The sequence below is a fragment of the Perissodus microlepis genome, chromosome 4 (genome assembly GCF_051167445.1).
Source record: "Perissodus microlepis isolate ML-2025 ecotype Zambia chromosome 4, ASM5116744v1, whole genome shotgun sequence".
Taxonomy (NCBI): Eukaryota; Metazoa; Chordata; class Actinopteri; order Cichliformes; family Cichlidae; genus Perissodus; species Perissodus microlepis.
Genome location: NC_140464.1, coordinates 17,861,612 through 17,886,012, shown reverse-complemented (window position 1 = coordinate 17,886,012; position 24,401 = coordinate 17,861,612). Strand labels below are relative to the sequence as shown.

The 24,401-nt window shown below is 42.4% G+C and overlaps 1 protein-coding gene across 5 annotated transcripts in view; it reads left to right on the top strand.

Moving 5' to 3' along the window:
• cacna1ia (calcium voltage-gated channel subunit alpha1 Ia) overlaps window positions 1–21,223 on the top strand; it is a 192,740-nt gene extending 171,517 nt beyond the window's left edge. Inside the window, exons 30-37 of one of the 5 annotated variants that reach the window (XM_084926242.1) lie at window positions 661–739; window positions 954–1,075; window positions 2,521–2,976; window positions 8,616–8,726; window positions 13,663–13,800; window positions 15,991–16,174; window positions 16,659–16,783; window positions 17,038–21,223. In XM_084926242.1, the coding sequence (XP_084782368.1) occupies window positions 661–739; window positions 954–1,075; window positions 2,521–2,976; window positions 8,616–8,726; window positions 13,663–13,800; window positions 15,991–16,174; window positions 16,659–16,783; window positions 17,038–17,763 (1,941 nt within the window). In that variant the 3' untranslated portion in view covers window positions 17,764–21,223. Of the gene's footprint in view, window positions 1–660; window positions 740–953; window positions 1,076–2,520; window positions 2,977–8,576; window positions 8,727–13,662; window positions 13,801–15,990; window positions 16,175–16,658; window positions 16,784–17,037 lie in introns of all 5 variants that reach the window. The other 4 variants (XM_084926241.1, XM_084926239.1, XM_084926240.1 and 1 more) reach the window with 4 other exon arrangements.
• Window positions 21,224–24,401: the final 3,178 nt, after the last annotated feature.

Genomic DNA, 24,401 nt, shown 5'->3' with positions numbered 1-24,401 from the left:
CTACCATTCAAATAATGCAGCAGAAAGTAAGACTCATCAGGCCAGGCCAAGTTTTTACAATCTTCTGTTGTAGCCTCAGTTTTCTGTTCTTAGCTGACAGGAATGGAACCAGTGTGCTCTTCTGTTGCTGTTGCCCATCTTCTTCAAAGTTTAACATGCTGTGCATTTGCAGATGCTCTTCTGCATAACTTGGTTATAACGAGTTGTTATTTGAGTTACCGTTGCCTGTGTGCCTGATCTCCTCTGACCTCTGGCATCAACAACGCTTTTTTACCCAGTGAACTGCAGCTCGCTGGATATTTTCTGGCTGTGTGTGGAAAATCCCACTAGATCAGCAGTTTTTCAAAATACTCAGCCCAGTCTGTCGGGCCAATCATGCCACATTCAAAATCTGCAATGTTATTGGCTGATTAGATATTTGCAATAACAGTCAGTTAAACAATTGCACTTAATGAAGTGTCTGGTGAGTGCATTTTGTTATGCGCATATATTAGTGTTTAGAATACGCTTTTGTTTTTCACTAAAAGGACTGTAACTTGTGCATTAGACACTGACACCATAATGCCATCTACAAAGTTCCTGCAGATATTAAAATACTCTTTATGAATTTATGACAAACACGCAATAATACGTTTTTCCTTCTGTGTGTGCCCGTTGTAGGTGGGTAACCTGGGCCTGCTCTTCATGCTGCTGTTTTTCATCTACGCCGCCTTAGGAGTAGAGCTTTTTGGAGAACTAGGTGAGTTCATATAACATCCTAAAGACTGCCTTGAGATAGCAGCTAAATATTTTGTGCTCTCAGAATCAGATAGTGTTTGGTCACACTGCTATCGATTCAATAACAGACATTATCTATTCAGGATGGACTTAATTGGAGAGATTTTGCTTGCCATTTTCCTCTCACCCCTCTTTTAACTTCTTCTTCTCTTGATCCTTCTCGCTCTTATTCTCAGTTTGCAATGAAGATTACCCATGTGAGGGTATGAGTCGTCACGCTACCTTTGAAAACTTTGGCATGGCCTTTCTTACATTGTTTCAAGTCTCAACGGGTGACAACTGGAATGGCATTATGAAGGTACAAACCAATAGTATGAAGACATATTTGAGTCAGTCTTATTTACTAGATTGAGTGCATGTGAAAGGCTTCAGTCTGATGCTACAGGGTAAACGTGCAAGTATATTTTTAACTGTGATTGAGAGAAAACACTATTTAAAAATAGACTCTTTAATGGTAAACTGTCAACCATCCTGGCCTTCTCTCTAATGACAGCAATGAAAAGGAAATGTGTTAGCTCAGCACAGGAAGCACACATTTCCCTACTGATGGAAGGAGATGACTGCCTCGTGCACATGTAAAAAAAAACAACAAAAAACCCACCAATTTCCTCTGAAATCACATCCACTTCCACCAGGAATAATCACGTCTCCTCCACGCTCCGAGGCTGCACGGGAATCAGAGATTATGCTGGTGCGTGTCGGGTGTGGACCATTAGGCACACACTCGATGCAGGCAGTGTGGATGATAGCGGGCCATGAAGCAGGACAGCGGGCCACAGATGGTGCCCCTCAGAGTAAATCTTAGCCATTTTATCCATCAACTTGCTACCTGGGCTGTGAGAGAGGTTAGACCTGCTCTGCTTTAGTGGAAAGGAAAGCAGTAATTAGTCATGCAGTGACAATAGAGAGGAGGAAATAATGAGGGAGAGTGCAGCAGGGAGAAAAAGGAGGCACTAGCCGACTGTAATAAGAGGGAAGATGAGAGGAAAGGAAAGGGGTTAAGAGAACTGACCAGTTATTATGCTTTCTCTTCTCCAGGGGGTGAGGGGCTGTGGGTGTGGGATTACAGCAAAAATGCAAAACAGGGAGAGAGTGCGTTTGAAAACGGAGGCTCGGATGAGGAGAAAATGGAAATATTTAAGCAAAGAAGATGGAAAAGGATGCAGAAATGATGGGAGCTTTGTGAAGGGGCACAGGGTCTGTAAATGTCAAAGCAAATTAGACAGAAAAGACCAGCTTCAGCTCAGAGGGCTAAAATTGTTATGTGTGGTCACAGCCTGGGTGAGATATGTGTACTTCCTCCAGAAAACACTTGTCACTTTGGCTCTTCTCTGCCTGAACTCCGCTGTGCGCGTGTTAACCAGACTGGAAAACCACTAATAACTTTTCAAAAGACAAAAGTAAAAATATCGTCCCCTTGTTATTTTGCACAGAAGTAAGTGTATGAAGATAATACAAGCATGCATGACTACAAAGAGCCTTGTAGCATGAGAAAGATAATTCTAGCTGTAAAATTACTTTTTGTTGTGAATGATTAAGTTGCTTCAGGGCTGAGCTCGCATCAATACATGACGACTGTTAAATTTTGACTCGAGACTTCTTCTCATCATCTCCACCACTTTCCAAATATTCAAGAAGAAGCTCTTAACCAAAAAGTGACATTCGTGATATCTTATCTGTTTTGCTCCCTTTCACCCAAAACTACCCTTGACCAACCTCTCTCCTCATCCTCTGTCTGACCAGGATACATTGCGGGAGTGCCCACCAGACCACGGCACTGATGTGGACTATGCCTGCAATCCAAGCCTTCAGTTTATCTCGCCCATGTACTTTGTCTCCTTCGTGCTCACCGCCCAGTTCGTGCTCATCAACGTGGTGGTGGCCGTGCTGATGAAGCACCTGGACGACTCCAACAAGGAGGCCCAAGAGGAGGCGGAGATGGATGCAGAAATTGAGCTGGAGCTGGCCCAGGGCACCCTCTGTTGCATGGGCGCCCCCGGTTGCGGGGGTGGGGGGGTGGATAAAGGACTAGTCGTTGCTGGATCGAGGCCTGGAGGCACAGCGGGAGGAAGAGACAGAGGAAGTGCCCGAGGAGAGAAAGGAGAAGGAGTGAGAAAGCTGCGACACGCAGTCACTGCTGCGCACCAGGGACCATATAACTCCAGTGACTCCAGCCAGACTATGTACTCACCAGCACAAGTGAGTCTGTCTGCGAGTGTGTGTGTGTGTGTGTGTGTGAGAGAGAGAGAAAGAGAGGGAGAGAGAGAACAAAGAAAGTACGTGAGGATCTTTTTGCTTGGTGGGAGTGTGAAAGGCATTTTTGTGTGTTTGATTGAATAAGCATGCGTGTGTGTTTGTGCCTGAAAGTAAGGATGAGATATCTATGACTTTTAGTTTTTTTAGCATCAGTGTCGAGCCTCATAAGGAGACTTGCTGATGTTCTCAATCTGCAGTAGTACTCTGATAGTTCTGCGTCTCTCATAGCGATAAAGAGAAGATGCCCAAATATTTGCTCCTTTCTGCAGTGTCCACTCTGTCTAAAACCCAAGTGGTCACCGCTTATTGCAAGAACAATATAAATAGTACTATAAGACACTGTTGAATACATACAAACGTCAGAAAGTCTGACACAGATGAAGTACAACCTTCTTTTTAGACGCTGTGTAAAAGGAAAATAATAAACAAATTTAATAGTTTGTAAATCTTTTAAAACTTGAATTTAATTGAATCTGGTACAAAGAAAATATATCAAATGGTGAAACTGGGTAAAAAAGACTGGCCTGGTTAGTAGTTACATTTTACTAGTACCTGATTAGACTCTCCTTTTTGCCTTCAGAACTGCCTTAATTCTTTGTGACATCAATTCAATAAGGTGTTGGAAAATTTCCTCAGAGATTTTAGTCCATAATGACACAGTTGGTGTCGATTTTCTTTTAGCTTTGTAGCCTGTTGATTATCTGAGTTGCTATCACCATCTCGTCAGCTCAACAACAAAACATTTTGGCCCAAAGAAATGCTGAAAAGCACTGCTGGTAAACCTAGTTTCTCACTGTAAAACTGTAGTTAAAACCTCATGCAAAGAAAAAGCATGTAAACATGATTCTGCCTCAGGTATTCCTTTATCCACACCTGACTAGGTGTGGTCAATTAGCAACAGCTGAACACTCTTGCACTTCCACTACAAAGAGATTAGGGGCTGCAGAGGGGCGTAACACACAGGTAACTAAAAATATGTGGAGGCAGCATTAATGCTAAACTGGCCTTTTACAGTCCAGACCTGAAACTCATTGAAAAATTCTTATTATGAAACAAAGAATATGACAAAGAGGTTGTGAACTGATGAAATTCTTTATGAAGGAAGACATGAAAATGCAACTTGTGAGGAAGGGATGATAAAAACCTGCCCACATGTTGCTTAAATTTACTTTAAAATGAGCGTCTTTGAAAAAAAATCTCAGTTTCAACATGTTTTTTGTTTTCTTTGTGCCATTTTTGATTGCACAAAAGTCTTAAATGTTTCTTTTTAGAAACAGAGTTGTTATTGTATGCACGCTTTATATAGTCCGCTGTAAGAGCTGCTATCATTTTTTGATGGAGGCTTCCTCAGGGCTGAGTATGTGGGAATTACGCAGGTAAATAAAAATACACAGGTACAGCTCAGACTACGAGCAGACAGTGCACATGAAAGGACTTATTATATATTATTACTGCGATATTTCTGTCTCTCTGGCTGTCTGTCAGTTTGCTTCTCTCTACACGGTGTCAATGGATTAGTTCATGCAGGGAAAATTACATATTTGACGAGCAAGCTGCAAGAATACAAAAGTGATAAACAATGTCAGTAATTTCTGTTTAAATGGTTCTGATGTCAGTGAGAGAGGAGAGAATCATTGCTTGATTTCTTTTTTAGTAAAAATTCACTGACAGCCCGCATTGCTTGAGTGCACTCAATCAGTCGATCTCTTTGTACAAGTTGTTAGAACTTTTGTTCTTTTTCTTTAAGAGATTTTGAAAAATGGAAGCGAGGGCCTGGAAGGTTAAACATTTACACAAACAGATAAAAGGAAAAGAAGAAAGAGATGCTAAGCAGTGACTTAGCAGGAGTGTTGCACAAAGCCAATTGTTTGAATAAGCTGAGTAATAGAAGTGTTAAACCATTAGGGAGAAATTAAAGGCATTTCCCAAAATCAAGCTAAACAACTCAAGTGATATCATGTAGATTTTGTGTATGAAGGTTTTTCGCCTTCTTCTCTGTAGCCAATGCAGTCAGCGAGGAGAGGTGAAAAATGTTAATCACTTATTCACTGAAGCTTTTTTTCATTTAAGCTTTATTAACCTTTCAATGCTCATTTGAGACTATGTGAGCTTGCATACATATGTGCACAGGTTACGCTTTGGAAATCATAATTTCACTGCCTACATCTAATGTGTGTGTGTTTGTGAGAGAACGAGTGGAAGGGTCCCTCATTTCTCCTCGCAGTCAGCAGAGACGCACGCTTTCATTATGAAATCATTAATGATAGTCTGAGATTTCCACGCAGAAACACACACATAAAGATGACTCACCGGCTGCCATGAGGAATTTCACCTTTGTAGAGCTAAACTTGGCTGCACGGAGCCATTTTTAGTTCAGCGTTGGCTGACGAAGGAACTTAATGCAGACCAGGGAGAATAAACTGGCAGCATCCTGTCTCTCTCTGTCTTTCTCTCTGCTTCTCTTTCTCACAAGCGATGCAGTGAAGGATCTGGCAGTGCGATGTAATATCTTCAGAGCACGGGTCCTGGGGTTTGAGTGTGTGATTGTTCGTACCAGGATGAGTGTGTGTGTGTCTGTGCAAACATTGTCACATAAATTGCTGTAATATTACTGCTAGTAATACTGCTACAGTACTAATCAAAAATCTTGAGACATCCCAAGTCGAGTCTTTGTACCTCACCATTTTCAGAGGTATGTTTTTCTTTTTTGTTTCTTTTTTGTATGTACATATGAATCATTCAAACATAAAAAGACACCTAACTCAAGCAGATGAAGCAGTGTCTACATATAACAGACAAAAAGCTAATTTTAAATTTTTTCTCACGTATTTTTTTCCCATTTCTTTAGTTGCCAAAGTTTAACAGTCATAAAATAGTTTTTTTGCACCAACAAAGTAATCAACAAAGTAAATAGTAAATGGACTATTTCAACATGGTGTGCACTTTATTCTTAAAAAATCTGAGGAAACCAGACAAGTGAAGAACAAAGAAGAATTGGCTTGAGTAAAAAAAAAACTAAAACTTCTACAGCAGCAGATGATCAGTATCTGAAAGTCCTGGCCTTAAGAAATGGGGGGGGAATCCAGCAAATACCTGATACAGGACCTAAGACATACATCTGGTATTTTAGCTGATCCATCTACTGTTTACTGAAGTCTCATCAGAAATGGCTTTCAAAAAGCTATTCTTAAGGAAGGGAAACAGGGAGAAAAGGCTGAGGTATTGCAGTTACATCAGAACAAATGACTTGTGGATTAAGAATCCAAATTAGATTTTTTTAATTGTCAGATCAAAAGAGTGGGGTACAACAGTGAGCATCTGCAGCCAGATACATGTTCTGTAAAGTACGGAGGAGGCTCTGTCATGGTTTGCTATATTTCATCCAGTGGTGTTGAAATTTTCAATTATGAACACAGAAACTACCACTGGATTTGATCCATCATGTAATACCACCTGGAAAGCATCTGATTGAGCACATGACAATGATCCCAAACACACAGAAAAACATAGAGAAAAACACACAATGGAACACTATTGGGCCTGGATTGGCCTTTTCAGATTCCAGATGTGGGATCATCTTGACAGAAACCAGAACAAAATGCAGTCAACATCCAAAGACGAGTTCTGAATGTCTTTCAAGAAGCCTGTAGAACTATTCCTGAAGACTTCTTAAACAAATGAGTCCACTCTGTGTTAAGGAATAGAGGTGAAATATAAACAGATGAAGGATGGCTCAAGATTTTTGCACAGTCTAGTATTTTTAGAATTAGAGCTACAGTGTTCATCTTTTGTATTCATCTACAAAGCTGATATTTACGTCCTATACAGAGCAGACAGCTCAGTTGAACTTGGATTTTTGGTGCAACTAATGCAATCTATAATGTGCTATATTAAACACTAAGAAAGTGCTTTTTTTAGAGAATAGTGAAACACCAGTAATGCATTGCACAGGGACTAAAGGAGCCACTAGAGGAAGTTGACACATGCACGGTGAGAGAGAGAGAGAGAGTACGGGCATAAGAGAGGACTGATAATAGCCGAGCCAGTGACAGTCAGATAGAGGCAGTAATTAATTTCAGCTCTCTCCTCTCCCCCTCTCTCAACTTCCATTCCCTGCAGACGAGCCCTATTGTTGTCCACTAATACAGTTATTAATGGAGGCCACCACATAGGCCACCACAGTCAATCAAACATTATTTTTATATTAAGCTCTCAACCTACACAGAATGGACTATCTCAGGGCCTCTCTGAGAGAGAGAGAGAAGAGTATGTTTTTTTTTTTATACGTGCATACACCGAGCTGGATGTAGCCGAGTCAGTTTGTCTTTGTGCCAAAATGCGGCACTGCAGCTCTGTATCAAAACCCAGCATGATTTAGGTGTATTTATATCGCTGGGAGTACAGTAACCTGTCTTTTGAATCACGAGCCCACTCACTTTCAAAACATGAACCATGAGTGATTGTAATATAACCACATGAGTCAGAAATGTGTGTTTGCATAAGAGGCCTAAGTATAGGCATGTGCGGCGTTGTAGAAACGTGTTATGAAAGTAGGCTTGCGTGGGGATTGAAGAGGAGTGACCCTGTTTCACAGCATCTTTTGGGATTGATCTGCTGATGTAATACGGTTATTTTGGCTGTTAAGAATGTGCTACGGGCACAATCACACATCATTGTGAAATACAGAGCCCCGCTGCGAATCACAGACATCATTTTTAAAGTAGTCCCCCCTCCACCCTTTTTTTTTGTCAGTAGTTTCCTTTTTCTGCCAGATTGGTTTTCCCAGAAACCAATCTGGCAGATGAGATTCAAGCAAGGAGGGATCATTTAAGTCACAGGGAAAAAAGAAAAAAGAAGCCCTGAGTGATTCAGTCTAAATTGCTTTAAACCTAATAATATCCAACTCACAAAGCAAATGCTTAAATCTTAAATTGTTTCAACAAGGTATTGAACAGCCTAATTGAGGTGATATATCAAATATAATTGCACCGCTCTCACTGCTCAAGGCTTTGATAGTAAAATTATGTGTTTCTTGGCTAATGGTTTGGAGTTATATTATTGAGGAGCTTTTTTTTGTTGTTGTTTAGTTTTTTCCCTTCCCAAAAAAGAAAAAGTGTTTAGCCTTAAAGGCCATCAAAATCTCATTTATTTGTACATAATATCTGACAGTGTATGAGAGATTTATTTATTTATTTATTATTTCAGTTGAGGAATGTCAGAAAGGAAGGCGTACGGAGTGTGAAATGTACTGTCGTGGGGGTGAATATGCACATGAGTGACATGAGTGTGTGTTTGCGTGTGAGTACAGAGTATGAGAAAACTACAAAAGCATACCAGCGTGTGCACATGGGCACTTTTATAACCCTTTCGATGGTGTATGCATTTCCCTGCGTGTTTCTTTGTCCTCGCATGTCCGCATGTGCACATGTTTGCGCCTGCGTGCATTCTGGTCTGCCGCCCCCCCGCGTCCCCTGCGTATGTGTCCGTGTATGTGTGCGTGCGTGTTGTGTGTGTGCGTGTGCGCGTGTGCGTATGTGTTCCAGGAGAGCCAGTGGTTGGACAGTGTATCTCTCCTGATCAAGGATACCTTAGAGGGGGAGATGCTGATGATCGACAACCTCTCCGGTTCTGTCTTCCACCACTACTCCTCTCCTCAGCTCATCTGCAAAGACTGCAAGGGCCACCCGCAAGAGGTACCACCCTAAACACACATGAATACAAGCATGTCCACAGCACACACACGGGACCAAGGGGAGGGTGAAATAATCTCAGATCTGGTCACATTTGCAAGCAAAATTTAACATATGTATTAATTTTTCAGTCAAATATTTAGTTGGCGTAACGTGTTTCGGAATTCAGTCAACACAATTGTTTGTGATAGGCTCAGGCTTACAGGACAAACATCCAAGGATCTCACTCGGAATAATTTACTAGTACTAAAAAAAGTTCCACATCACATTAAGGCTGTAAATAAGCTACCCCTGCGTTGCCAATTTAGCAAGGTTTGGACACTTTAATGACCCCATTAGCAATGTTATTTCACAGTGAACCCAACAACAAATCTACTGACTTTCTGGGAAAGCATTTTACTTTCGCTTCAAGAGAGTCGCAGGTGAATCTTCGGCCCTCCTCGTTCACGGTTTCTGCAGTTCTCAGCTGCATTCTGTGAGAAAGCACAGAGTGAAATATAAATCAACAGGAAAATATCCAGAGTGTCTATGAATGGATCTACTTTGTTTTGGCAAAACCAGGCTAATCAAGTCTTTTTTCCTTATTGTGTTCAGCAGAACAGCTCTGACAGTGTAAAAATGCAATCAAAGGAAGATAAGGCTGTTAAAAGTGCAGTTTCTTGATTTCACATTTTAAAATGCTGATTTCCACAGAGTGGAAAAAACGTGTACGCTGGGCATGCCAGATTATAGCTATTCTCATTCCTGTTAGAGAAAAGCCCGTCTACAAATAAAACACTTTTACACCTGCACTCTGAAGGGAAAACCAAACATCATCCTGAGACATGTAATTCCTAGCTTCCAGATGCTTTATAAAAATGCCTCCAGGTGTTGGAAGGGAGAAACAAAAATTGGCACCCTAGCGCCAAATAAGTGTAGAGGTAGAAATTTAATTCCTGAAAACATCTACTTTTCTTTGTAGCTGTGCAAATGTGTATAAATATACAGCTAACAGCATTTGCTAACCTTCAGTTTGCGGTTTCACTGACTGGCGCACGTGTGGGATTGTGTACTCTGGAAAATCTAATTTTAGGCTGGATCAAAAACCAAAATTTGGTAAATCATACAATTACTTTGTAAAACACAGGATTCCCTGAATACTCACACATTCACACGCACAACAAGTTGCAGGCATGTAGGGGGTTGCACGTACTTTCGTGGATACACACAGGGGTCCATTAATCACACCAAGCAGTCTGAATGGAAAGTGCTGTCAAAGTCCAAGCTTTATAAAGTGTGTCAACTGCTCTATGTGCTGTTATGTTACAGTATAACAGAACGTTAAAGCCTCTAAAAAAGCCCAGCAGCATAAGATTAAAGCGACTTTCCATATGTGCAGTAATGTGACTCAATGAGGCCCACTTAATGCATGGCACACAGGCAGCCATTCTTGTTGCTGTATGCATGCAGGCACGCACCAACAGCCTGTTTTTCCTGTTCTTATATTTTAGGGGCGTTTTGTAAACAGGAGATCCTGCATAAACCACACACCCCCACAACATACTGTCCTGTGTTGGTGTTGTCTATCACAATGACAAAGTGCAGCAGGTCATCTCGGAAGAAGCAATAACTGGGCTCTACACCTCCTCATCTGTCAGCCCTGCTTTCTGCCTGTCTGCAGATGCTGTCAAACCATCAATCTTTCCTCGCTCCGTTATACGCTTCCCCTTTTTCCTTCGGTAGCTGCTCTCCTCTGGCAATCCCTTTGTCTAGCCCAGATTTACTCTCTCTGATCCGGTGCTGATCTCCTTTAATTTCCCACGTTCTTTAAACATCAGACTTGCAAATTGGGTGTTTTCGTGTGCACGTGTGTGCGTGACAGAGAGAGAGCTAGTATGGGTGAGTACACAGATGAGTCTTTTGCTGCTGAGAGTTCTGTGCAGATTTACTGTGTTTGAGCAGACAGTAAGACACAGCGGGACACCTGGGTGCAGTGTGTGTGACATTGGAAATATTCATCAAGGAACTAATAAACACGAGGGACGATCCACAGCATGAGAGTGACTGCAGTTTTGGTTTGCAGGGAACAGTTCAGTGGAGCAGAGGAGGCCTTCGCTATTAATTTGGCTGCAAGTATAAGAGGCCACTGCTCAACACTATATGAAAGCTCCTCAACATCATTTTCACTGAATTTACTTTTGCAACTAATCAAACCACTGGAAAATGTTGCTCTAACAGGCAATTCAAAGTTGAAACTAAACTACTGTTAATGGTAATATTAAATGCATCTCATTGAAATAAGCAAAACACTGTTTATAAAGTGAAAGGATAATAGCGATACTGATTTTAAGATATCAGCTGTTCCTGTGGTCACAATGCGCCGTTAAGGAAAAATGGTGTACAGTTTTGTGGAAAACGTTTGGACATAAACATTTCAAGGTGCAATTAAAAGATTTTGTGACCTCACCCATCAAAAGCAGAAACCTTGTGGGCTCCTGAAAGACTTAGTGGACCTCTGGACCACTTATTTTCTTTTTTACAGTACTGTATACGTACTGTGACCACTTGTGCTTGCATATCTACATCATCACATCTGAGGAGGCAGAGAAATCATTTCAGACAGCTGATTGATCCACAGCGCTTATATTGACCCAGAGTGGCATCTGGGTGTGTGCCTGAGGTGAAACAGTATTATTTTACTATTTCCACATCATTGTGTATTCTGTACCGGTGTGCATTTTGAGCTATGAGTATATTTATTGCCAAATGCAGTTGGTCAGATCGGTTTATTAAAATGCAAAAATCTTACTTGCTCCAAAAAAAAAATCTAACCTAATTTGTCCAGCATAATTACCCAGAACTAAAGAGGACTGAGGAGGATTAAATGCAAGAGAGCAGAACTTCCAAGGAGCAGTTTAAAATAGCAGAAGCACTGTTAGTTGTCCAGAGGTGCACACGGACACCATGTTGAGGTTTTGCTTATCAGGGGCAGTCACTAAAACTTCTGATCGCACCTTATATACGCATATATTTTTATTCATTATGCAGTACCATGTATAATACCACAAAGTATGAGACAGTCCTTCAGTCATTAGTTATAAGACTATATATGTAGGAAGTATAATTTAGGAAGAAGAGTTCGGCACCTGATGCCATGGCTGCCATAGAGCTCTGATCTCAGCATCATGGGTATAGTCTGTTGAAACAGGTGACAGTGGTGACAAAAGGAGAATTAATGGCTGCAGTTTGCGTGAAGTTAAGTGATCACTGTATCGTGATGACAAAGTTCATAGACTCTGGTAAATGATCATTTGTTGTCATAGTTCAGCAAGATAAAAGAGCAAGAGCACCTGCTGGTGCACTTATGATATGATATTCTGACTGTTAAGACTCATGTAGATATTAATTGTGCTTATTTCCTCTGCAGTCAGCAATCTTCTCTCATGGCAGTGCTGAATAGAAAAATACCTTCCTTCACTGCTCTAAGGCTGCAGTGGACACTTCCAACTGGTCCTTGCCCGAGTCCCCTATCTCGTTAGTGAAGCCTTCGATATTTCTGCAGTTACCTTGGAAGCAGCGGTGTAGCAACTCTTCCTGTGCCTATTGTGCTTTTTCGTTATCTCTGGAGGCCCAGCCAAGAATACAGGAAAAGAAAAGCTCCCGTTTCTTTTACCTGTCGATAAATAAACCAGTTGACTCACAGGGACCTTTTTTCCACAGCTATTTGCAGCCCACCTCTAAGGCGCTAAAAAGTCACAGATGTGGTGCTCTCACATAAGTGAGGAGTAATATATGGAGGCAAAACAGAAAGTGTTCTTTCAAATTAATGAGTTGCTGTGCTTCTGTCTTGATTCCTCGCCTTTGCCTCATCCCATCTCTTTATCTCTTTCTCTCACTTTCTTGCTCACTCTCTCCTCAGGGGCATGGGCAATGGTAATTTACTGAATCTTTCGTTCCTTTATGAAACTCTCACTTCATTGGATTTCACTTGGCCCCTTTTAATTCCCCATGCTCTGGCCATTTATTGTTCTGTGTCCTTAAAGAAACGCTGCCCAAGCACTGCATCTCCACAACACTGAGGTTCCACTCCAGCTCACGGTTTGCACTGTGCTCTGAAACCGGTGCACAAAAAGAAAAGTACTACAAGAGCAGAGAAAAGTGCCAGCAGGGAGGCTCGAAGCTCACGTGTGGCTGATAATTTAAAAGCAATTCAGCAGCTATATGGGCCACGTTACCCGCAGCTCTGATGAAATGAACCTAGCTGGAGCCAGTGTTGGAGCAGAGAAAAGAGAAAGTAACACTGTTGTCACATCTGAGTGACAACAGTGTGCTTGGTAATGTTTTCTTTTTTGTTAACATCACCACGCTTGATAGGAAAAATAAACATCTTCACTCTCTTTTGCATATACATGAAGATGGCGCTAACACGTACACGAAAACGTTGCATGGATACCCGCCTCATCCAGCTTCCCATCCAGCCTCTTTATTTGCGTATATATTGATGTCACTAAAAAACAATTGCTCACTTGATGATGATGAAGTAATGTCACTGCTCTCTTGAAATCTCTCATCCTGCCTCTCTTTACAGACAGGCGCCACGGCATTTTGGCAACTTTGAATTGTCAGCATCTGGTGAACCAGCTTGGTGGAGGTTTTATCGAACTCGTCTGTGTAGCTCATGTTGGCCTTTTAACAAAAAATAAAACAAAAAATCATGCAAGATATAAATAATATAGATAGATATCAAAATAAACTAAACCTTTAAAAGTTTCATTTCTATATCCACCAAAATGTAAGCCACTGAAGTCGTGGCTGGTTGCTATGAACCTTGCGCTAAACACGTAAAATTTTACTGAGCACTGATGAGACCATGTTTTATGAAGTAGAAAGTCTGAAACAGTTGCCAGTCCTATTCCCTATGCCTTTAAAAGCATGGATAACTGAAGTATATTCTTTCCAGCAGATCAGGATGGCAGAGATTGAACAGGCTTCCTTGAAGTCAGAGCAGCTTTCGGACAAGTCCTCATCCCCTGCCCTGCCGGATGACCTCAGCCTAGATGAGCATACTGCCTACCAGCTGCTGGCGCAAGAGGGTGAGGTGGGTATAAGCAGAGTGAAGAGGAAAGACAGCATAAAGATTTTCACTGTAAATGTGGATTTTATAGCTTTACAGTGTGTCCATAAGAAGGCTCATTTTCAGCTAGGCCAATCTAAAAGTCAGTGTAAGAACGTTTAGGTTTTTTTTAATGATAGGTAGCTCTAGTAATCCTGTCATTTTAGGGGCACTAAGGTTTTGTACACTAGCTCTGATTTACAACATTGAGCCATCTTTACACAGCTCTGAGTTACAAAGGTGTGCAGAGTAAGCGCCCGCTTAAATGTCACTAGGAGGATATTAGTACTATTATCGTTTTGCCATGCTGCACACTTGGTTGTCATCTCTAGACAGAATTTTAAGCCAGTTTCATGTGAGTAAGACGAATAGAAAGAGAAGACTGCACCACAAATTCAACAAGATACAACATTTAGTACAGGAAAACTTTGTCAGGCTAGTATTGACCAATCAGACTTTGGCTGACAAAGCAGGCTGACAAAAGACGATTTACAAGTTAGCTTTTATTGTAGTTTTTTATATTTATCTCCACTGTTGGGAGGTAAGCAATCACCAACACATGGAGCAGGACGTCACGGACCTGGTATTTGTTATACGCAAGCGTCAGAAGAAAATCAACGCTCATTGTCCCCAGAGGCTAGGTCATTGGATAAGAGCCCATAGGTTCCACCAGCTGCTTTATATTTGACGTAAATACAGCAGTTTACCAGCACTTTGTTCCAACCCCGCAGCAGATTTCTTTATTATTACTTCCAGGAAGCACAAAACAAATGAACCCTCATAAAATCATTTTCATGGCTGAGCTTTAGGCTCTCTCGCGATTTGCAGATATAAACCTTTAGGTTCCAAAGATGCCTTTATCACTTCCTTTCCATGTATCAGGGTAACTATCTTGTCTTTGGAGATTCGACAATCTCTATCCTCTACAGTCCTTCCCGTGAATAAATCTTTCCACCAAACTCTCCTCAATCACAATTCGTGGTGGCTCTGTATGAATGCCCTTCTTGAACCCACCCACCGCTTGCTTTAGACTTTATCTTTTATGCTTCTCCTTTGACAGTGCTCCCCCTCTGATAATTGCACACCTGCTCTGTACCTCCCTCTAGCCTCACTATCTCCATCCCTTATCATCCGTCCATCCTAGATATCCTCCTCTGTAATGGGGTAATGCTCCTTGGTTCTGGAGAGCTAGATAAGCCTGCCATCACCAAGCATGGCTGTGAACCAGTGCTCATTAGAGGAGAGGGAAGGAGATGAGAAAAGAAGGGGAAGAGGGAAAGAGAGAAGGTGACAAAGGACGTAAGGTTAGGGTTTTAATTTGCCCAGCGGTGTTTGATTAAAAGAAATCTGGTGTCAAATAAATAAATAAATCCGTTTTACACAGTCACACTGAGGGAAGTCACATCTCTGCCAGAGCACCCAAAGCAAGCCCTTACAATGTAAAGCACACCATTTTTACTTTAAAGCTTGTTTAACATTAGGGTTAGGGCTAGTAGTAATTATGGTGGGGGTATCTGAAGAGATGTGTGTGCAGGGGTAGAAGCGAATGCTTGATAAGGCTATTTGAGATTTCACCTGAAATGGGGCTGTTAAGGGGCTCGGGTTGAATGACTCAGAGGTACAGTACACTAATGAAAGCACAAAAGCATTCCTGCACACCCACTCTCACACGTGTACCAGCTTATTTTTGAACTCTCGCCTTCATCCGCCTCCTGCTACTCACTTCAAGCCATCGCAGCCTGTTTGCGGACGCTCGGGATTTTCAAACCTAAACATTTAAGGTCACGAAATATAGGATTAACATAACAATTAAGAGCTCATGTTCACACTTTGAATTGCACTGCAATGAAAAGCCAGAGAGAATGATGTGACTCAGAGGCCATGTTTAATATCTCCCCAGCACCTTAGGGGCTTTTTTTTTTTTGGTCTCAACCAGGAACCCTCAATTTAAAATACATCACATGAATTCTGGATTAATTATTGCTTTGGAGATGAAATGAGAGTTTAAAGCAAATTTTATGCTAACTTAATGATCATCTAATCATCTTAATCATAAAAGCTTTTCCAAAACAGGTCGCAGCAGTTTGCGTCACAAAATGAGCCCATATGTCTAATTTAGATATGAAGGAAAATGCATCCACTGTTCTGGATATTTGTTAATCTTCTGTCTTGTAGGTAAAGTGCAGCAGTGACTCTCCCAGCTCTGAGGAGGTCGAAGGAGGAGGTCACCAGATTCAGACTGTGGTGCAGAGCCAGCCATGCAGAGCCCTCAGCACGGGCATTGAGATGGAGATCGTACTGCAGGAGATGGAAATGCAAACACACGAACCACGTGTTTGCTCACCTCAGTGCAGCCCAGGTGAGTAAATCCACAGCGCAACAAACACATAAGCACAATAATGTGAATTGCTTGTTGCTCTGTGTGTGTATATTGTGTAATCAAAATGCTGTAATCTTAAGTGACAGCCTCAACTAAATGCTGCACAGTTTGGTTAAACAACACTTCAAATCAAAGAACAAAGCAATAAATTAAATTCAAGTAATTATATAGATAAACAAGAGAAGTCCACGTACAGTAAGTCTCAAAATGCGCCTATAAGAGGTGACGAGGGGGGAGTCTAAGGAAGAAACTGACCTCTGCAGTAGGATTAGCTCTATATATGCACATGTACAGTTAGTTTTTACATCAGATGGCATCATATTGGGTGTATTCAGGCCCAGACTACAGATTAATACGTCACCATCTTCTATATATAAAATCTGTCTTTTTAATACATCCTTAACCCTAAAATAAAATCTGGTTGGAAGAACTGACTAATAATGTCCTCTGCTGGTCTCTTAAGCAGTACCTCCCCGCAGTAGAAGCCTACGTTTGTCAAGAGGCCTTAGGCTGGCCTCCCGAGCCTCCAGAGCCTCGTGGGCTTCGTTCCGCTCCCCTGGAGCCCATAGGAAGAAGCTCTGCACACAGGTAAGAGGGGACGAGGGACCAAATAGATAGATTACGGTAAGTTAGATGATGTTTGACGTGGAAACATAAAAAGACAGTTGCGAGGTTCTGTTGAAATATATTTCAGTAATTGCTAACTAACAAATGATGATCAAGTAAATATAATAAAGGCAGGCTTGTAATCAGTACTGTTACAAGTCTTAATGAAAAAGTTGGATTGGAGTTGGATTGATGAGCTCATTATCTCTCTCCACTCTGTCTCTTATCTCCTTCAGTACCCTTCCCACAGTGATTCGTCCCTCGCTACAGGCAGCTCTGAAGGCAGCCTTCAGACCACCTTGGAAGAAGGACTGAGCTTCAGTGTGTCCCCACCTCAGAACTTAGACTTTCCACTGTCATCAGCTCCATTGCCGCTTATGTGTCCTCTCCCTCTGCCTGAGGACACCACCTCCATTTCTTCCCCAGTCCAGACCCTGAGACCAAGACCGAGCCCATCGTCGGGTTTAACCCTTCTGGCCACCAGGGGTCACCAGCGGAGTCAGAGCAGCGGGCGTGGCAGCACCAGCCCTGGGTACACCCGCGATGACTCGATCGACCCTTCAGATGAGGACCTGGGCATAGGGATTGGATCGTCTATTGGCGGTTGTGGCTCCAGCCAAGCAGGCAACAGTGAACACTTGTCAGAGGCACTTAGCAGCTTGTCGCTGACATCACTGCTATCACCCAGCTCCCTGGTGTACCCAGGAGGAGCAGTAAAGAAGTGCAACAGCACAGGCAGCCTGGACCAAGGGGGGATGCTGCTGTCTTCCCGGAGCAGGGAGGGTCGTAGGGAGATTATGGGTCTGGAGCTTATGGACCCCCAAGGCTTCTTGGCCAACCCCTGGACTGGGGTTGATACAAGAAGAGGAGAAGGAAGAGGGGAAATAGGAGATGGAGATCAAGGACTAAAGGGGAAGAGCTCAAGCCAAACAACAGTAGGGCCTTGTCGAAAAAACAGATGAAACCCAATGTTTCCTTTTTGTTTGTCTCTCCATTCCTTGGATCTGAACCCATTGCTATCCCTCTCGCTCTCTCTGCCTCATCGGTGAGAGAAAGGTCTGATGACACACGATTCCAAAACCAAACCCTCATCTTGCCCCCATAACCCATTTCTATACATTCGTGACAAGCCCATGTCCTATTTTGTGCTATCTATGGGAGTGGTTTTGGTTATGGTCTGTTGGTGTGGAAGTGGCCTTTTCAAGGTCCAAGAGCTTCTACCAACTTGGCGGCTGCACCAGTATGGGAGGCCATGGAAGCTTCTGATCACACAGCAAACCCAGAAGGAGATACAAAAGGGTTTGAACTCAAAGATACAACAAAGAATCTTCATGTTGCTCGACTGTAATTTCCTTTCTCCTGATGGCTCGGGTTCACTGAGGTTAAAAATGCAAAAACAGAAGTAACCAAACAAGAAATAGCAATCCATGCCAACAGAGGGTGTTTTGATTCGCTTATGTCTCCAAGGCAGTGTGGCAAATACGCGGGCGGAGGCTTTGTGATGGAGGAATATATGAAGGCGGGAGGAAGACTGGGGCAAGGAGAAGGCAGGTCATTTGTTTGGCTGGAAAAGCAGAAAGCGGATCTAATGTCCATCTGTTCTGGCAGACGGAAACAACAGGTCTTACTCACTCTGGCACAGGAGCTTCTGCTGAGATCAGAGTAAAATGTGAAGGGTGGAGGAAAGTTCAGAAATGTGTGCTCACGTTTGTGTGTGTGTGTGAGTGTGTGTGAGAGAGCACCGCCTCAGGTATCTAAGGCAATGAATTAAATCATTCTCACCGCTGCACCGCACCTCTGTGTTTTTGAAACCAGGGGGAGAGGTATCAACTGAGGAAAAGTTTCGCACGTCTTTCAGCTTGGTCTTCAGTGGCACCGGGAAATGGAAATAAATTAACAGACTGTGGAGGTATAACTGTGCATGGATTGATTCGTGAAATTGGTTATTTTCCTTTCTCTTGCCAGCATCTCTCACTCGTGAACATGAAGAAATATAGTATAAAACGGAGAGCTAGGTTGGATGGAGCTTCACAGACGCAGCCAGGAGAAACAGCGTCGTGTGAGCGGCCCAGCTACGCCTGCACTGGAAAATGTGGTTTGCAGCTCCCTCGCTCAAGTGAGACTTCAAGCACACACCTTTTTTGACCCCACTTCCTCTCACTATGTTTAAGGATTTAAAGCGAATGGACAAAAAAAAAAAAGAAACCACCCACACACAAAAGTGTTGCAAGGGTCCTTGACTGCATGATGGGATTGCATTTAACCAAGATTTTTAACTATATACAGAAGTGTATTGAGATGTCAATGTTGGGTGATAACCATGTTATTTCTATTCCACTATTTTTGTAGAAAAGAGAATAGGCACGTGCAAGTGTTGTCGTTAATTTGTCCCGATTTAATTTAACCCATGCAGTGTCTTTGACTTTGTTGTCTAGGACTTTTTTTGGTCTGCCAGTGGCTTCCAAGTTTTCTAACATTTTTCTAAGGTGTGGACAGTGTATAAAACAACGAAGCAAAAAATTTCAAACAAACTCTGTGCGCTGAAGTGATTGTTCCCTCCAGCACATTTCTCTTTGGGAACGCTGGTTCCTCGCGATTTGATTTTTCTAGATGTTGGAGTCTCAGAGGACAACCAGAGGTGGGAACAGCCATACTCACTCACCACATGGGGACTGTCTAGCTCACGGACATTCCCTGCACAAAAGGGAACTTTGTTTGCTTTTAGTCTCCTATGCTAAAAAAACAACAACAAAAAAACCCACACAAACAGCGTACACCATCTCTATGAAAGCTTTAATTTGAGCGTTACACCATAACATATCGATTACGGGCACATTAGTGTTCCTTAAGCATGATTCTGGGATTGCAATACAGTATGCTTATTCTTGAAACGACACCGTGATGCACTCAGCCCCCCCCCCCATCTTTTCACACATACAGTATGTTGTAGCAACCTTTTCACGCACGGTGGTTTGATGCGAAAAGCTGAAACTGTAAGAGCGGAACGAGACTTGGCGTCTTTTTGGCTTCCACCACTCGATTAACTGCTCCATCCAAAAAGGAGACGTTCATCTTTAAGCCTGATTTCTAAGAGGTAGACTGTTTTATCCCTGGCGTTTCGATCATTACCTTATTTATTTTTTTCCATTTCTCAAGAGGAATGAGGTGATGTGAGAAAATCTGAGGGTTTGACCTTTTTTATCATGCAAAATCACTTTGATGACTATGTTTTAGCATATGGTGTTGGGTATTAACGAGTGAGGCATTTGCGTGTGCGCGTGTGTCTGTGTGAGGGACTGTGTGTGCATGTGCATTTGTGACTTCAGGTAAAGTGTTTGCCTTTTTCCTGAAATGTCCTGTTTGTCAGTGAGGATAGCTGGCGGGGTTAAAGGTCGAAGAGGGAAAAAACACAAAGCAACCAAGGGCTGTTTTAGCATTAAAGATATATCCTCTTATCTTTCTGAGACAAATCCTTGTGTCAGTGAATATGGCATCAAAGGTTAAAGCCTGACTACACAGCAATAAATGTTCTATGTGTATGCCCTGAGTAAATGATGTCAATGTGATTTTTATCTCCTCGGATTACAACAGTACTCATTTTTGTCTGTTTTTGCTTCTGCACGTCTAAACTTCCAACTGGTCGGATAGCACCTCTGCCCTCTCCAAAGCCAGTCGCTAGAGAGATGGGCTCCAATTGGATAACATGAGTAAATGAGGTTAACGAACTCAGGTCGGGGGGTAAAAACCACTAGTTTAAATTTTAAAGATAGCTGTAAAGCTGTGCTCAGACAGAAAGCGAAGCAAATTCTCGCCTTGCTTTATTCGCACAAGTTTGACGGCTTGAGTGTTTTGTGCACTGTGCGCTCACACACTACAGGCGTCGGACATCAGATACAACAAGCAGAACAGTGCACCAAATTTGTGCGTTAGCAGAGTGTGCCTTCATGCACTGTGTGTGTGCTACAGCTCTCACTTAGACTGATGTTCAAGACCCCGCTTGTCTCCTTTTATATTTATGAGTACAAAGGTTCAACAAAAGCACACATCTTTCCTAACGTGTTTTTTGCTCCAGTCCAAGCTGCCTTGATCAAGCCTGCGTCCCCCTGTACACTCTGTATTGTATGCAGTCATGTCCGTCTCTTCAAAATTTGCTTCACCTTCGGTCTGAACACACCTTAAGAGTGTACACTTCACGTTTGTACATATCTTTGTATTTTGATCTGCATGTGTGCATTGCTGCCAGTGATCATGAATATATCGTTAGTATGCATTTCATAAAACTGTACAAAGGTGAAGGGAATGCCCCGGATATTTCTGACTGCTGCTATGAGACCACTGGAGAATCAGTCACAAAAAAAAAAATGTTTCTCCTCCAACACAAACTATAAAATGATAAAATATTACATTTTATGTACAAAATCACACACATCCAGTCTTCATTTTTATGCCTGTGTTTTGTTTTGTTTTTTTCCACATTTAAATTATTAAGCTTGTGGTATGACAGCCAGGAGGAAAGAGGTTGGATTGTGTCAGGCAGGGAAGACAAAGCCAACAAGACTGCACCAAAAGCTGTCCGCACCCGACATGGACAGCTGGACAGAGTAAAGCTAACAGACAGCGCGAGAGACCGAGGTAGTGAGATGGTGCAGGAGTAGGAGACTTCTCCAGACAGCTTGTCATCGGCAGTCTTGCCCAGCGGAGCCGTCAGCGCGAGAGAGCACATTAAGCATGCACGCTGAACTCAGAGGTGTTGTTTACCTCACACCCTCAACCAGCCAGCCCCTCCACCTCATCTAACCTCTCAAAACCTGTTCTCCCTCCAGGCCCCTGTCCTTCAAATGTCACCGCAGGAGAGTGGAGGTGTGTGTGTGTTTGTGTGGCAAGTGGCAAAAGTGCACGAGTCTCCAAGACTATGTGTGGATGCAAGTGGTAGTGTCATTGCTTCGGTTATCTCCAGGTCCTGTCATCTGGAATTTTTGCAGCTTTTTGTCTGGCTTCCTTCCAATGCCAGATGAGTGCAAGTAGCCTCTTGCAACATTAACTCCAAAGGTCAATATCCATGCCTTTGGGGGACTGGTGTGCTTATTTGATTGATTATTTCCCATGGCAGCGCACAAGTCCCCTGACACATCAGGCCTCGTTTGGTTAAAGAAAAACAAAAATGAAAGACAAAATGTTCACCACGCCTAGAAACCTGCTGCTTTACTTCACTGTGCTTCTGTGCAGCATGAGAACACTGTGGACAAGGGAGATTTTCAGACTGTCAAAGCTCGCTCTTGTTTTATTTACAGTATGTCTGATGAGAAAAAAAAATGCTCCAAACACCTCAGTCGAGCTGTTTTCAGTGTCTTGGATGAAATGTATTAAAGTGGGTTGTGAGGGGTTCTTTTCAAAAGAAGAGGTGAAAAAATCTTTTCTCATCTTTCTCAAATTTGTCTGCCAAAGACGTTAGGTCAGAAGGTAGTCGAAAAAATTGAGAGAAACGGCGTGCCGTCAAAGGAATCTTTACCCCCAAGTTTTGTCAAACTGATAAACAAGATCCACAAAGATGTGTCTAATTACTGAGTTTTTCTCTGGGCAGGAGGGAGGAAGAAAGGGAGGAACAACAGACTTCTGACAACATCCAACTTGTTTTCAAACTGCAGATTTTTTTTTTGCTTTTGCCCCAGGAGGGAAGTGTGAAGCCTTTCATTCCAAAAAAAAAAAAAAAGCAAGTCAATTAGGATGTGTTTTTAATGCTCTGTCACTTAATGACTCACGTAAGCCAGCAGAATGTTTTTGATGTGCAAGGAGATGACCTAACTGCCTGTTTTTAGGGGACTAACACAGACCACAAGCTGCTGTCGTGAGAGAAGTCAAACTGATGGGTTAGAGAGCAGTGTGGGCATTTCTACCTGAAAAAAAAAAAGACAGAAAATGTTGCAGAGAAATTTTTCTTCCCTTTGAAGGTTCGGCAAATGATGATAAATGAATGCCATTCCATTTCCTGATGCAGCTGTATGGGATTATTACTGTAAAAATGAAGTCCACTTCCCTTACTTCTCTCTTTTTTCATCTCTCTAATCACATCAGCCACTGAATCCTTTACTCTCAGTCCACACCTGAGTCTTTCCTGACACACGCACATGCAGGCGTGTGCGCACACACATCAGGGGCAGGCATTGAAACCAGCCCCTGTCAGCTGTCAAGGCTAACTGCCCATGGGAGTTGTCCAAACCCATTGATTGCATCACAGGCTCGAGGGAGAAAGTCAGATAAAGGCAGGTTGTGAAGGTGGCACAATAAAACGATGAATAAAGTGGCAGTAAAATGAGCTGAATGTGTAAGATCAGAAGAAAAAAGCTATCAATCTCCAGACAATATTTAAACTTTCAGAAATCTAAACTGGTTCTTAGGTTTTGTCTCATTTGAGTGTCTCTTTGTTGTTTGTGCCCACTCTTTTCTCTGTCTTCTCTTTCCCAGCTCGTCTCTCTGTGACTTCAGAGGATGAATTAAACAGGCACAGTACCAACGCTTTTCCCTATCTGCTCTAATTCAAATAGGCAGCTCTCTGGCCTTTATGAACTTTTACATAATTTGCATCAGTGCTTGTGTGTGTCAGGCCTTTCCATTTTCTCCACACCCCTAGTAACTGAAGGGTTTTGCCAAAAACTGAAGGCTTGCCTAAAGGGGCTGTAAATGCCCACATTTACAGCTGAATTTAATGTGTTTACAAAAATAGTTTGATGTCTATAGCTAATTAATCCTTTTTAAACATTTTTTAAGTTTGGAGTTTCACTGAGACTAAAAGCATTGTAGCCCGTTGAGGTTTTGCAGATATGTGACCGCTAACCAGGCTGTCAACTTGTCTGCAATTTTGAAGTTAGTAAGGTTGAAGTCACATGGGCCTAGAGAGTCTGCAACCATCTGGCAACCACTGGCAGGAAGGCAAAAATATGGATTCTCCAACTTGTTGGCAACTGGTTGCTGGAGGTTGATTATTAAAGTCCCAGGCCTACAGACTGGCCAGACTCATCTTGGCAACCATTGGTTGCTAGTTGACAATGTGTATTCCCCAACCACTTTTTAAAACTGTCCATCGGTTGCTTTACTTACAGATTACTGCTGCTATTCGACAATTACATGGAACACACTGACTTGTCTACAAACACCTGGAAACTACACTCCAAGCACTAGAGAAACTGGAAACAGAGACCACTCACCTTTGAAGTAAAATTTGTTCTTTTTGAAATGTGATGGATACAGCACAGCTTTTACTTTGAAGGTCTACGCTGGCCTCACCATTTTTTCAAGTTTTACTACAGCTCAGCAAGTAGTTGGAAAGTTTTTGCAGAGAAGTCGGCTGCCTTATGCAGAAACGACAGGTGACCACAACAAACTGCTAGCATCCAAATCAACCAGCACCTTCCAGAGATGACTGACCAGCTAGCTGGCTAAATATGGCCAGTTCGTTCCTTGTGGTTGCATCACGTCCAATATGGCAGACAACTCTTAATGTGCCCATGACATCGTTCGAGAAATCTCTATGAGCTGTCTATGAGGCTTTACGTCTGCTAATTTGAATCACTAAAAAGGGCTCGTCAGCCATGCTTGTGGTGTC